Source organism: Alosa alosa, chromosome 9 (assembly GCF_017589495.1).
Source record: "Alosa alosa isolate M-15738 ecotype Scorff River chromosome 9, AALO_Geno_1.1, whole genome shotgun sequence".
In the NCBI taxonomy this organism is placed as follows: Eukaryota; Metazoa; Chordata; class Actinopteri; order Clupeiformes; family Clupeidae; genus Alosa; species Alosa alosa.
Genome location: NC_063197.1, coordinates 2495478 through 2510406, shown reverse-complemented (window position 1 = coordinate 2510406; position 14929 = coordinate 2495478). Strand labels below are relative to the sequence as shown.

Sequence of the window (14929 nt, the reverse complement as noted above, 5' to 3'; positions counted from 1 at the left end):
CATATTTTTACAGCTGACATGAAGGCTGCAATATTACATTTTTGATTTATAATGGAGCACCCTCTCTGGTGAAAGACTAGTACTAGCAACCCTGTGGTAGAGTCATACAATTACAGACATATTGAGAGAGCCTATGATGAGTTGTCACAGTTTTCAATTTAGACGTATTGAAATGGGGTACGTCTACGGGAGGATTTACACATCACTGGCAAGACCTGATCAAATCGTACCAATGCAAAATGCTTCTCCAGCAGTGCAATCGCTGGTAACAACGATACCTTAACTCAGCATTTTTAGATACCGCTGTTATGAGCATACTAAGCAAATTGTCCATTTGTAACTTTGAATCCCTCCTCACGTTAAGCTATGGTCCAATATGTGTTCACTAAAAAACAAGTAACGTTATTTGTCTGGATTATTAATAAATGGTCATACCGAGGTTGTCGACCTAGCAGGCTAGGTGACGTTTATTGCCATTCGTGCAAAACTAAGCAAGAGTTAACATTAATGAAACTTAACATCGCCTTCTCCCAGTGACTTAAGTGTATTCAAATGAAGTTGCAACGGTGGTGGCGGCAATCACTGGTTACATTAAACCATTTGAAACAAGTAGGACTGTAAATGATCGCACTATGGCTAACGTTACTTAGGATCAATATAGCAGAGCCCTTTTACTTTACCTATCAACTGGCTAATGCTAGCATGACTTAGCATGCTATAAGCTAATATACTTAGCATCTACGAAAGAACAGCACATATATTTTTTCACTAACAACGATGTCTCTTACAAACAATCACACAATGTATGACTATCAATATGTATTTAATCAGACTGTGATAGGATATAGCCTAATGATAATAACAGCAACATTTAGGTTAGATTACGTGTCGATATCAGGTGTCGTTAAAAAAAGGTAGCGACAAAGCGTCGAGTCTGCTGCCAGCCAGCTGTCAATCATAGGTGTAAACACGCCCTTTTTAGATTTGTTAAAATAACATAAAAAAAAATAATTTCAGCGAGAAAAGAAAAATAGTGTGTATTGAAGCATCTTGAAAACTATTTTTTTGAATAAAAAGTTGTAGATGCAAAAATAGTTTTAGGTGACAAAAGTGACACGGAAAGTTGGCTACTTGCCCATTGAAATACATGGAGATGGGCGGAGTTACGCATTGTACTGCAACCAGCCACCAGGGGGCTCTGGACTAGCGCTTGCATCACTCTTAACAGACGGCACACTGTCCAGTTCTATATAGTCTATGTCCTTGTGGGGCTACATAACCACCAAGTTTTGTGCAGCCCCGGTCTTTCAGTGTCCCGGGAATCCTTGACACAAAATTACTGAAGCAAAATAAATAAAATAAATAAATAAACTCTGAAAAAAAAAACTCTGACTAAACTTATATGACCGCCACTTCGTTTGCCTATATTCTATTTGTGGTGGTAGGTTTGCAGAATTAACTTGAATGCAACCGTTTTTAACAAATTAGCGCAGCGTGGTTATGATGCTAACCAGATTTAAGCATAATTTAGTACAACCTGAAAAAATCATATTGTGGTGGTCAATGTTGATATTGTGGTGGGCCGCCACTTGGGATGTAACGGTATGAAAATTTAACCTCACGGTTATAGTGACCAAAATGATCACGGTTTTCGGTATTATCACGGTATTTCTAAAAGTGTGTTCAATATGTTCAGAGAGCACTGATAGGCCTACACAAGCTGAAATAGTTTCAAAAAGTGTCCCGTTCACTTTTTTCTTCATGTTTAATTGGCTATGTGCTTATAGCTTAACTTACCCTACCATCTTGGAGTTTGCTATTTCTGTTATTTGGATGCAATGAGTGAGACCAAAGTAAGAGTTCAACATAAAACGTTAGGCTACTGTATTCTCCTGATAACGTGAGTGGAATGGATTTAATGTGGACATGAGCATAAAAAGACGCAGAGTGGCTACATGATACAGTGCACATTTTGCGTGAAAAAAGTTCCTACTTTTAAAATCAGGTGTAGCCTAATCCTAATCGTAAGTTAAAACCATCAATTAGACAACAGAATCAGTAGGGTACCAGTTTTGTTTCATTGTACCAGGCCTACTGTATGTCAAAAGCAGGCTCGGATGAAGCTGGGAAGGATTAAACACACGGTTTCCACACCGCGGTAATCAACAGTGACAATCATGATGTTTGAAATGAAAATGGTAATTATTATCGTCAACATATTTATCGCGGTTTACCATTATACCGGTAATCGTTACATCCCTAGCCACCACAAATAAGTCAATGTATGGGAAACACTGCACATAGCACCAATCATTATTTTATCTGTAAATACAATACTTTATTAATGTTCAGACAATGTTTGAGGTCTCTGCAACATAAAACAGGATAAAACAAGGTGTGATTGCATTTATTGGTAATGTTCATCAACCTATAAATTGTAGGAACGTCTGTGTGTGTGTGTGTGTGTGTGTGTGTGTGTGTGTGTGTGTCATATCTGTCAAACCGTTCCGCCAACTGATTTCAAACTCGGCACGTGGCACGTGTCTTGCTATGGGCACAAGTAGGCGCAGTGCCAAGTTTGACATTGATTGGATAAGTAATTACAAAGATAATGTTAAATATATCACACAAGACTCACACAAGAGTTTTGGCAGCACTGAATCAGGGCACGGGTCAAGATGCAAGATGTTTGGATGATTACCATGTCTGACGTCAACAATAAAGATTCCCTGTGCAGTTTGCTTGCATAAAATGATTCCACGGATTTTGCAACACCACACCAACAAACACGGGAATGCAGTGGCTATTCAAAATTATGTAAAAATGATGTGCAATAAACTGACCGTTCGAATAGCCCAGGCTAGTTTGGACTTGACACTTTGAATAAACAAACAATTCCGACTGCAAGGTCCCAAATTAAAATGACCGATAGGCTAATGGTCCCGAATTTAACAACGTTTCAGAATACCATACAGTTAGACAAAGAGTGGCAGGCAGAGCGACGTTTTCTGTTTTTGAGTCACATCGTTGCAAATCTCATAAGATACATCTTTCTACAAAATGGTTTGTCTTCTTTATCATCAAGTTATTCAATAGGCTAAACATATAGCCTTACATCAAAGTTTTAGGCTTATGTCATCTCGATCAGCTACAGACAACAAGTGGCAGACCGAGTGTGATGCCGCTTATAGGCTAGAGATTGTTGAGTCACATCGTTGCAAATTTCATACGAGGATGTTATCATTTCTTAAAATGGTTTGTCTTCTCTATCAGGGAGTTATTTAATAAGCATTCTCTAGACAGAGACCATGAACACGCTGATGGTGATTTATTAGGAATCGATGATTGAACTGATAAGCAGAATTAACAATGTTACTGATAGATACAAAGTCATAGATAGAAATTCACAAATTTATCCCAACCTTTCTTGCTGAATGTCCATAAGCCTGTTGAAGTTTCCTTAGGATCCATCAATGAATCCAGTAAAACACTAGACCTTGGAACAGCCTCAAGGCGATTTTCAATTCGGCGCAGCTAAAAAGAGTACAGGGTTTGTTAATATAACTCAAACTGTTCTAGGGATCATATACAGATAGTTTATGTATAACCTCTTGCAAAACACAGAGGACTGTATGACTGTATTCTGTATGACTCATGAGCTAGGGTCATGTGCTTTTCAAGTTGCCATAAAAAATATATTTTTTGGCAAAATGGTCCAAGAGTTGATTATTGTGGTGGGCGGGGCTCGACACAATGCTGTTCCCTCTCTGGTTTTTTATATAGTCTTTGGAGTGTAACTCCTCCAAGCAATATGGTTGTACAGCGATTTCGACGCAACATCTGTTCCTCTTCGTAGCCTATATCACCAATGTATTCAATATAAATGTATAAAAATATAACAAATTCCTGTGGCAAAACAAAATCCTCCAGTAGACAGCTAATTTTCTATAGTGATTAGGGTTAGGCATCATTTGGGTTTTATCCGATACGGTGCTAAATCAATACTTAAAACGGTGCCGGTGCCGAAACGGTGCCTGAACCGGCACTTTGTTTTTAAATTAAAATGGTCTAAAGCATGAATTGATAAGACAAATTTGAACATGAAATTGAACTGTTATATTCAATTTACTATTAATATCTCATTGCTCCTACGCATAATAGCCTATATTTAAATGTTAAAACAGCTTACCATGGATGCACACACAATGGTAAGCTCTGCTTTCAAGTTTACCCAGTGTAGGGGGCGCTGTGGCGCAACAGGCTACAGCGCCCGTACCATGAACGGGTCCAAGTGCCCACGGGGACACAGGTTCGAAACCAACCTGTGGTCATGTCCCGATCCCACCCCATCTCTCTCTCCCACTCACTTCCTGTCTATCTTCACTGTCCTGTCGGAATAAAGGCAAAAAGCCCCCAAAAAACATACTTAAAAAAAAAAAAAAAAAAAAAGTTTACCCACTGTAGGCGGTTTGCCATAAAGCATGTTAAAACCGCTTGCCATAGAACTACCATGTCATAGACAACGGCATTTGAAAGTAAGCTAATCTAACAGGGACTACTTTCCAGTTAATTCAGTGTGTTCCCAAATGCTTCAAGAAATTTCATGTCTTCCCCCATAACACGCAACAGTTTTGAACATGTTAGGCTACATTATGTCGGCGTTGAAGTGTTTAGGTCCCCAGCGCTAGTAGGCATTTTAACAGCACCTATGACTATGCGCTAACACCAGTCCGCTTAGTTTAATTAGCGATAACGTACGGAGATGGTTCCGTAGCCTCTTTGACAGCTCAGTGACATCAGGTATGTAACCTATATATTTATGTTTTTGCCAGCTAACTTTTTAACATGATCTTTATATTCATTGTGATGCTATATGGGCCTCATGCACATGAAAGATTAACATCATGCCATTATGTTGTTTAGAACACACCGTGAAATAAAGTTTTCACCTTACAACTTTGCTGATAACATTTCAAATAAATGCCAGCTAGCGCATTAGCAAGGATATTGTAAAAGGTATACTGTTGATGTTGTTTCATAGCCTTTTGCTTGTGTGTAGTTAGGCCTAGGGCTGGGCGATATGGACCAAAAGTCATATCCCGATATATTTAGGTTGAATATCGGTATACGATATATATCCCGATATTTTTTCCGCAAAGTTAGAGCTGTAAAATGAAATGTTCAGTCAAATATGAGTAGTTTTATTGAAAACTCACTACTCCGGTCTTGATTTTCTTGAGAGCTCCGGTCAGCGGCTTGCGTGGAGCAAGGATTACGGCGCAAATTTGAACTATATCGATATATGAGATATGGTCTAATTCTATATCGCATTTTAAAATATACCGATATATCTTTTATATCGATATATCGCCCAGCCCTAGTTAGGCCCACTGCTAGATTTTGACAGGAGCTTGTGATATCGCTTTAAAGCTACTTGGGCTCACACAAGCTGTCAAACACGGTCCACTCGCCTATGTGGTTCAACCCATCTGGTTTATACGTGTTTATGTTAGCTAACTGTATGTGTTGCTATCAGAGCAATATGTTAGAGATGGCACATGACATGCAGTGATGCCTCGTTTAAAAAAAAAGCACCGAAATGAGGCGCTGAAATCCACGTTGTTATTCGATGCGTCGGCACCGGTGCCATATTAGAACCGTGTTTCGGTGACCAACCCTAATTGATTGATTGATGAGCCACCTAGGCTTCGGCTTACTTTTTGTAACAATGAGACATGCACCGTGTAAATTAGACACCCTACCGGAGTACTGACAGTGACATAAGAATTAGTGTAACAAGATCCTTTACATACCGAATTTGACAATACTTTCCTCGATCATGGTTTTTCACATGGTGTATAGTATAGACTTTTGTCATTCATCAATTGCCCGAAAATACTTCTACGCATCAACACTTCACGTTCACCTGTTCATGATTTCGTAAGGAGACATAAGATCTAATTTCACGTTGTTATAGGCTAACACTGCAGGTTGAGGATGTCACACAAGCAATGCTGCATAAGCATGAATGACTTATGGGGTCATTCATGCTTATGCAGCATTGCTTGTGTGACATGGGGTCATTAAAGGTTGTATCAGCGATTTCAGGCCCAAACATAAATGATCACATTCATATAATCTTTCCTAAAGATCCGCTATAGTAGAGGTCCTGGGTAAGATTTGTATGCACTTCATTTAGCGGAGAAAATCTCAACTGTTATAGACTAATATGACCCCATTGAACAACGTGGGATGTGTGCCAAAATCTCTACCTGGGATGGAAGTCCTGAAAATGACCACAACAGATGACACTATTATCGCACTACAGGTGAATGGGACTTTTTTTTCCCCCTTTATAGATATCCCCACACATCAGATTAATCTTCATATTAAGAGAAATACTTTTTGTATTACACTTTGCCTAAAAAATTAAATATGCAAATGAGGCAATATCTCATTAAATATGCGTACATATAAACCCTTGAAGCTACAGATTTTCGTAGGTGATCACAATGTTCACAGTGACCATAATTATAAGGTCTTAGAAGAGTGTAAGCATTCTAATTTGATATAAAGAAAATGGCTAAAAAACAGTCAACCTATTAGGCCTACATACAACTAGTGACATACATGAATTGGCAGTTATTTATTAACCTAAACCTTAAAAGTTTACATTTCCTACCTGTTCTAAATATTGCTGTCAACACGTCATCACCTCCAACTTTTCTCTCCAACAAAAGTTTACTTGGCAGCCATAGTGACCTAAGGTCATAGCAGAGCACATGGCTGTAAAGCAAGATGACCTATGAGATAAAAAAAAAGGAAATCTACTCTTTATTCTTTGTGCTGGCATGTGTCTTCTTACGTGTAATTATCATGCGTTGTAGTTTTGTGTATTTAAATAATTATAATAAGTTTGTATCAGTTTTATATTTAATTTGGTGTACTGTAGCTAGCTAGCTGCTAGTGTTTTTGTTTTGTTTTTTTTGCAAAATGGGGAATATGTTATCAACAGATTGCATAGTCTCAGACAAGTTGATGAAGTTACAATGTCTTCATGTCATGAAGTTATTTCTCACAAAGAACAGATAAGTTGGTACATATTTGAAACAATTTTTTACAAAATTTCAAAAGATCTGGAGAAAGTGAGAGAGCAACTTATCCACAGGATCTAGATCACTGACACTGTCATCAGGTGACACAGATGTCTTTGTGTGCCTATTGTACCACATTACAATTGTTCTGGCTCATCCGCAACTCAGGAGTGAAAAGATCAATATTACCACTTCATGACATCTGCATAGCGCTGGGAGACGAGCTCACACAGTGTCTACCAGCACTACCTCGTTAGAAACAGGTATATTTCCAACTGCTTTTAAAACCGCTGTTGTGAAACCTTTACTTAAAAAGTCAAATCTTGACCATACTAATCTGAGCAACTACAGGCCTATATCAAACCTACCGTTCCTGAGCAAAGTACTTGAAAACGTCGTTTGTAATCAGTTAAATACCTTCCTCAACGAAAACAGTATCCTTGAAAAATTCCAATCAGGTTTTAGATCAAATCACAACACAGAAACGGCTCTAGTAAAAATAGTCAATGATCTTAGACTGGCTACTGACTCAAACAAAGTCTCAATCCTTATTCTTTTAGATTTGAGTGCGGCATTTGACACCATTGATCATAGCATCCTAATTCACCGCCTTGCGAAGTGGGTGGGTTTCTCTGATAATGCCGTAAACTGGTTTCAAACCTACATTACTGGCACAGATTTTAATGTCAGTCTGGAGATCATGTGTCTGTAAAACATGACTTGTTTTCCCTATGCTTCCGTTGGGAAACATCATAAGTCAGCATAATGTAAACTTCCACAGCTACGCAGATGATACCCAATTGTATATTTCTGTGGAGCCAACTAACCCAGATGGCCTTTGCTCCCTCACTGCATGCCTAACCTCCACTAAATAGTGGATGAGCAAAACAATTTTGAAACTAAATGATGACAAAACAGAGGTACTTTTGGTTGGACCAAAACCAAAGCGAGACATTGTTCTTAGTAATCTGGGGAACGCACCAGGTCAAACCAAAAGTAACAAGCTCATCTTAGATGCAGATTTAAGTTTTAAGTCCCAAATCAGTAAAGTTACTCAGACAGCCTATGTCCACCTGAGAAACATTGCCAAAGTGCGGCCCTTTTTAACTCAACAAGATGCAGAAAAACTAATTCATGCATTCATCACTAGCAGGTTAGACTACTGCAATGCACTCTTCACTGGACTTCCCAAAAAACATTTAAAGAAATTGGCACTCATACAGAACTCTGCGGCTAGACTTTTAACTAAGACCAAGAAGAGAGAACACATCACTCCTGTGTTGGCTTAACTGCACTGGCTCCCTGTTTCCTATAGAATTGATTTTAAGGTTATGTTAATTACTTACAAAGCTCTGAATGGCATAGCACCTTCATATATCTCTGAGCTTTTAATATCTTATCAACCACAAAGGAAACCAATTCTAATCTTTTCATTGTACCCAAAGTGCTCCACAAGCTAAGTGGAGAAGCTGCTTTTATCCATTATTTTTTAAAGCTGTAATTTTACTCTTACTCGAGTAAATATTTGAACTAGAATTGTACTCTTTACTCGATTACATTTCCCATTGGGCCTTCATTAAAATGAGTATTTCGATAGAAGTAGGCTACACATATCTTCGTTGACTGGAATACAAGCATGCTACATCTTCGTTGACTGGAATACAAGCATACACGTTAGCGACGCGCCCTCCCTAGGTTGCAACATTGTTGCGATTACACAGCAGAGGAGACGAGTCGGCCGTTACGTTGGTACTGAGGACTAGAAACGCCATGGATGCAGAGATGAACGTTAGTAGCCTACTACCAAAAGCAGCCCCCACTCCCATGGTCAACGTCTGGCCACATCTGCAACACTGTTCCGTCCCCATGCGGCTGAAGGAGACAACCGAGATAATGAAAGGAATGTGTCAGCCTAAGCATAACAATATCAGCCTTCAAAGTGTTGAGGTAAATCATCATTATTTTCTATCAGGGGTTCTCGTAGTGCTACTTAGCGAGCTAGTCCTAGCTGTAGCAGCTATTCGACTGAAACAAAGGCTATTTCTTGACATAACTCAGGGGTCTCCAAAAACGGTGCCCGCGGGCACCATGTAGCCTGCGGGATGCCTTTACGGCGCCCACAGCGCACTTTCTAAAAATAGCCAACAAGTCGCCTGCAGATCACGCTCTAAAACATCCTCCATTGTGGATTTTTAAATAGATATTTAATTGTAGACCATACATCTGTAATATTGGCTATATTAACTTGCTCATCTGGTGTAGCCAATGCAAGCCTATCTCTGCAAAAGTTCTGTTGCTATTCCGTGTCCGTACGGTTCGTGCATGATTGTTCAAGGACTGAAAAACAATTGCTTTAGGTCACGGGCCCTTTCTCCTCCGTAGCCTACTGGTGTAGCAATAACGTTGAAAATCTTGTGGCATGCATACCAATAGGACTGTCAGATCATGGAGAAATTTCAGATGTGCAATCAGGCGTCTTCATAAGTTAGTCTGGTGTTGGTGATTTCGGTTGTAACATTCAATAGCATTGTTCAATGAAATCAGAACTTAAACAACCTCTGAATTATGAATGGTGGGCATGCTATTTGTAATCTACATTATTAATTGCATTAAAGATGGCTTTTTTCGTTTAAAAAATTAGATCAGATTCCTCATGGAAACTTTGAATTGAACTAACTGAACAAAAACGGTCAGTGTTGCATATTGATGTATTGAAGAATCAGATGAAAATACAGTTGCTTAATATATAAAGGCTCATAGGCCTACATAATATTGATAACTTAAATGTAAAAATCACATAGGTCTATTATTTAGGAGGATCACCCTCGCAAAAAAGGAGTGAGGGTCTGTTTGTTTCAAATGAGTAGCCCTATGATTTTGGATTCTTCAGGTAGAACTCAATCCCAAAAAGGTTGGAGACCCTGGTATAACTAGTAGAATGTATGCTTCAGGAAGGGTTGACAACACAATGTAACTTGCTGATTATATGCAGCAATTATTGTATGGGATTTTGTTGATTGCTTAACCAAAATGTAATAGTTGGTAACTTGTTCCAGCTATCATCTCCCTCTACCATTCTCTCTCTCTCTCTCTCCCTCTTTTGGTAGTTGTGTTTCAATTTGATTCCTTGAAATGCGCCACTGACTATCAAAATACAGATGCGCTGTTTGAAGTTGCAGTGCTTGCTTCTAAAGGGAATGACAGGTGTCATTCTGATTGGTTTAAGCACCAGGCGCCTGACGTTTGATAACAAAACCACCCCGAGTGTGGACTGGACAAACCCCTAAATGTAGGCCTATGTAAGCTATCCGCAAGTGACCATGTGTTTTAGATCACCAAAATAAGGCCTGTTATGTCTTTTTCACGGATCCAAGCACATCAATACAAAAATGAAAAGTAACTTGTAATTTGAGTAGTTTCATAACAAAGTACTTTTTTTTATTTTTACTCGAGTAGGTTTGTCCAATTGGAATATTTACTTTTACTCAAGTAGATTTTGAAGGAAGTAAATGTACTTGTACTTGAGTATAGATTTTCAGTACTCTACACACCACTGCCATTATGCCCCAAAACTATGGAACACCCTGCCTCTGTATATCAAGCAGACAGCCAGAAGCAGATGGGCTCCCCCTATTAAGTCAGGTTCTGCTCAAGGTTTCTTCCTGGAATATGGGAGTTTTTCCTTGCCACAGTTGCCATATGGCGTGCTTGTGGGGGGTAAAGGGTCTTGAATGTCTGTGTATAAAGTCAAATAATTGTGACATATGCTAAGAACAAGCTAAGGCTAGCTGCTTGGAGTCCGCATCAACGGGGCCTAAGCATTTGTTAGCCTAGGCATTTGTCAGCAAAGCCTTTATATATCCATAGTAGTATAATAGTATTTCTGATATGTTGCTGATTGAATCATAAACGGCCACAGCAACAAAGGGGAATCACTGACTTTTCTCTAATAACTGTGTTACATGTTATTATCTATATTTCTGATATGTTGCTGATTGGATCATAAACGGCTACAGCAATGAAGAAAAGTGAAAGTGATTGATAATGACTGACTGACTATTATTGTGTTACATGCTCCAAATGTAAAGCCCTTTGAGCTGCATTCTTTGTATGAAAGGTGCTATACAAATAAAGCTTATTATTATTATTATTATTACTACTACTACTACTACTACTACTACTACATGTGCTGACTGGGTGCGATACAACCAGCAAAATATCAACCAAACTTGCAGCTCTGAACACTTCTGATTTCTGATTTCACTTTCTGATCCTCAATGTCAACTGTCCACAGCTAACAGTTGAATACAAATGGCAGAAACATTCTTGGTCAAATGTTTCAAACCATCAACAGACATGGAGACATTTGACGACCTGTGCATTGCTGCGTTCAATAGTAATTCCCTTATGATAGACTTTGAGAGGGCCGCTTGCACCTCAACTACTGCAAGAAAACATACAAAGAGCCTATTCAACAGCAGCTTTGGGTCCAAGCACCATTTACAGACATCACCTTGATCTTAAATGCAGATGCTTATGGTTCTGTAAGAAAGGGCAGTTTATTAGTCCCTGAGATTGTAATCTCAAAACCTGAAGGTTTACCAGATCCCTGCTTGTGTGGCAAGTGTGCACACAAGAATGGGTGTCCCTGTCGGGTAGCTGGTATCCGTTGTTGCAAGTACTGCAAATGCAAGGGAGGCAGGCTAGTTGTAAAAATCCTATCACTGAATGAGGTTTCATCATCATCCCCATACCTGGACTCTGTTGTGAAAGTTTTACCTTACAACACAGGGAATAAACCTGTTGTTTTGTATTTTTCACTTTAACGTTCCAATGATAATAGCAAGGTTGGATATGAACTTAGTTTTTGCCCCCAGGCAACATTGTACCATTGTGGAATGAAAATAAATAAATATTTTACAGATATGAAGTTATAATAATACAAAATCAAAATCACTGTTATGTACCAGTTAAAAGCTCCATAAATCTCCCCAAACATTCTCCGGTACAGTATACATACACACACAACCACACACACATATCCATGAGTTTGCACACTTACACCCATGCATACTGGTGAATGCGTACTGATGCACACTCATGCACATTATCTTAATATGAAGATTAAACTGGTAGAAATGTATCAGGATATCTATAAAGTAGAAAAAGTCCCATTCACCTGTAGTGTGATATAGTGTCATTTGTTGTGGTCATTTTCAGGACTTTCGTCCCGGGTAGAGATTTTGGCACGCATCCCACGCTGTTCAATGGAGTCATATTAGTCTATAACAGTTGAGATATTCTCCGCTAAATAAAGTGCATACAAATCTTACCCAGGACCAAGAATACTAGCTGCCTGCCCCATAAGCAGGCCGTCACAAAACCGCGTCTCTGTAAGCAGCCTAGGCTCCGAGATCTGTACACAAAAACAATTGCTACCAACAAGGGTTGGCAAACCCCTCAAAAGCAAAATAAAGTGTTTCAACCAATAACCAACGAGATGCGCGTTTAGGAGTTTTAATTGCACGGGAGGTAGGGGGAGGGAGTAGCGAGCTAGCTCTGTTTTGTTTGAACATCAACAGAAGTGACGTATCCCCGCTATCGCTGATACAACATTTAATACAAGACTCCTGATATCTCGTGCACGATGGGGGAAAAGGCCTAGATTAACTTAAAGTTGCAGTCTTGTAAATAGTGACCCTGCAAGATTCTCAGTATTTGCGCAACCAGTCTGACTATAAAATCTGTAACTTGTCTTTAGATGCGAGAAGGTGTGAGACTGTGCTAGTCTTTCAAAAGTATTTTCCAAATTTTCTCAACGTCTTCTGGGTAACGTTAGCTGAAAGTATTTTCTAACTTATATTTGGGTTTAAATTCAATAACTAGATTATGTAGAATGGCTCAGCGGCACTTAGAAGCATTAAGTTAACGTTAATGTTAATGTTAAATTAGCATGATACACGAGCATAAATACTAATTTCTTTGTGAATGTATAAGCTGTCTACATACAAAGTAATAGAACCAAACCTTTCTAGCTTTTCTTTCTGAGCAACGTATCTGAACCCATGGCTCACGTTGAAGTTATGACATTAAACAGTAACGTTAACGTTACAGGTTGACGTTGGTAGGTAACGTTATGTAAATTATCGTATTATTATACACAACCATGCAACTTAACGAACTAGCATAACTTTTCGATTCTTCCAAGTGCCACGCACCGGCAACTTTAACTTTAAGATGCGTTTAACTGTACAAGTCTAGCAGTTTAGCTGAACTCACGCAGCGTCTTAGCATAGTAACTTAGTTAGCTAACTTAGACATCTAACCTTTAGAAAGCCAAGTTACGTTGACATAACAACTGTGGCTAAATGTGACTTACCCTGTGAGCAACCTGGGGTTTCATATGTTCCCACTTATGTTTTATTGTCCCGAAAACTGTAATTCCTAAGATAAAATTAACTTGATTGGGACTGATGTCGAATGTTAGCTTCCAACGTCACTAATGTTATCTAAAGGACTCAGTTCCGGTGAAGCACCCATTCCCCGGAATTCCTGGTTCCTTTACGCCACTGTATTGAAGTTCTTGCGTTGTGACTAGGTTACCGTGCGTATTCACAGTACTGAATTACGTTTTCCGTGTTTCCAGCTACGGTAGCCGACTAGACCATGGTAGGGAAACACCATAGAAGCTAGACATACTATACAGCCATTTACATTCTCTGTTAAAACCAGAGTTAAAACTAATTTCATATGGAACCAGATCGGGTATTATTATTCCTTTTCTTTGTCACTCCTCCATTGAAACTCCATATCCGTAGTTATGTAAATGTCCAGTTGGTGGCGGTAAATGCAACCGTGTGTATGCCAACCGCCAATAAACCCCACAAGAAGAAGAAGACCAGATCGGGCATATCAGAGTCCGTCTACGGAGAGCCTTGCCACTCCGTATTAAGTCCCATTGTACCGAATTTTGGATGCAGTTCCACCAGAGTTCCACTGGGGGCGATCGCCATGAGTGCAGAATGAATGGGAGTCAATGGAGCTAGACGGCTAAAATGGTCTCTTTCACCTGATTGTCGTTGACAAATCTTAGATTTGATTGTAGTTTGTATAACTTCAACATGGGTTATAGGTCAAAAGTTGAATGAACGAGTACTTATGTCCTTTTGATTTCTTACAGGTTGGGTCGTTGTTGCACATAACACGCTAGCATTGTGCTAATGAATGACGTCATTGACACATTTGAAAGGCTTTTAAGAACAATTAAGTGACTTTAAAAAATATAATACTCAACCAAGTGTATTTTCTTTGCCTCCCCTTTCGAATACAATACTCAAATTACTTGGAAAAAAATTATATCCCGAGAAAAGTGGATTTTGAGGGGTACAGCTCCATAGACCTCCATGCATTCTGCACTCGTGGACGAGCGCCCTCATGTGGAACCACAGAAGGAACTGCAACCAGTTCAGAAACCGGAAGTTTTCCGAGAGTGGCAGTTCTCCCCTTATTAGACATTCTCTGGGCATATCCAGAGCCCGTCTACGGAGAGCCTTGGCACTTCCTATTAAGCCTCATTGTATCAACATTGGTTGCAGTTCCATTAGAATTCCACTGGGGGTGATCGCGGGCGAGTGCAGGTTGAATGGGGGTCTATGGAGCTAGATGGCTAAATGTATCTCTTTCACCTGCTTGTCGTGGAAGAATCGTAGATTTTATTGTAGTTTATGCAAGTTTAATATAGATTTTAGATCTAAAGTTGAATGAACGAGTACTTATGTCCTTTTCATTTCTTACAGGTTGGGTCGTTGTTGCCCATATCACGCTAGCATTGTGCT

General features: G+C 39.3%; 1 protein-coding gene across 8 annotated transcripts in view; it reads right to left on the bottom strand.

Annotated features, from left to right (window-relative positions):
- cep350 (centrosomal protein 350) overlaps nucleotides 1-13709 on the bottom strand; it is a 90625-nt gene extending 76916 nt beyond the window's left edge. For 2 of the 8 annotated variants that reach the window (XM_048251876.1, XM_048251878.1), the window contains exons 1-2: nucleotides 13474-13709; nucleotides 3423-3534 (exon numbers count right to left, since the gene is read on the bottom strand). In XM_048251876.1, coding sequence (XP_048107833.1) covers nucleotides 3423-3534; nucleotides 13474-13497 — 136 coding nt within the window. In that variant the 5' untranslated portion in view covers nucleotides 13498-13709. Of the gene's footprint in view, nucleotides 1-3422; nucleotides 3535-6682; nucleotides 6701-12273; nucleotides 12311-13473 lie in introns of those variants that run through there. The other 6 variants (XM_048251879.1, XM_048251880.1, XM_048251881.1 and 3 more) reach the window with 5 other exon arrangements.
- Nucleotides 13710-14929: the final 1220 nt, after the last annotated feature.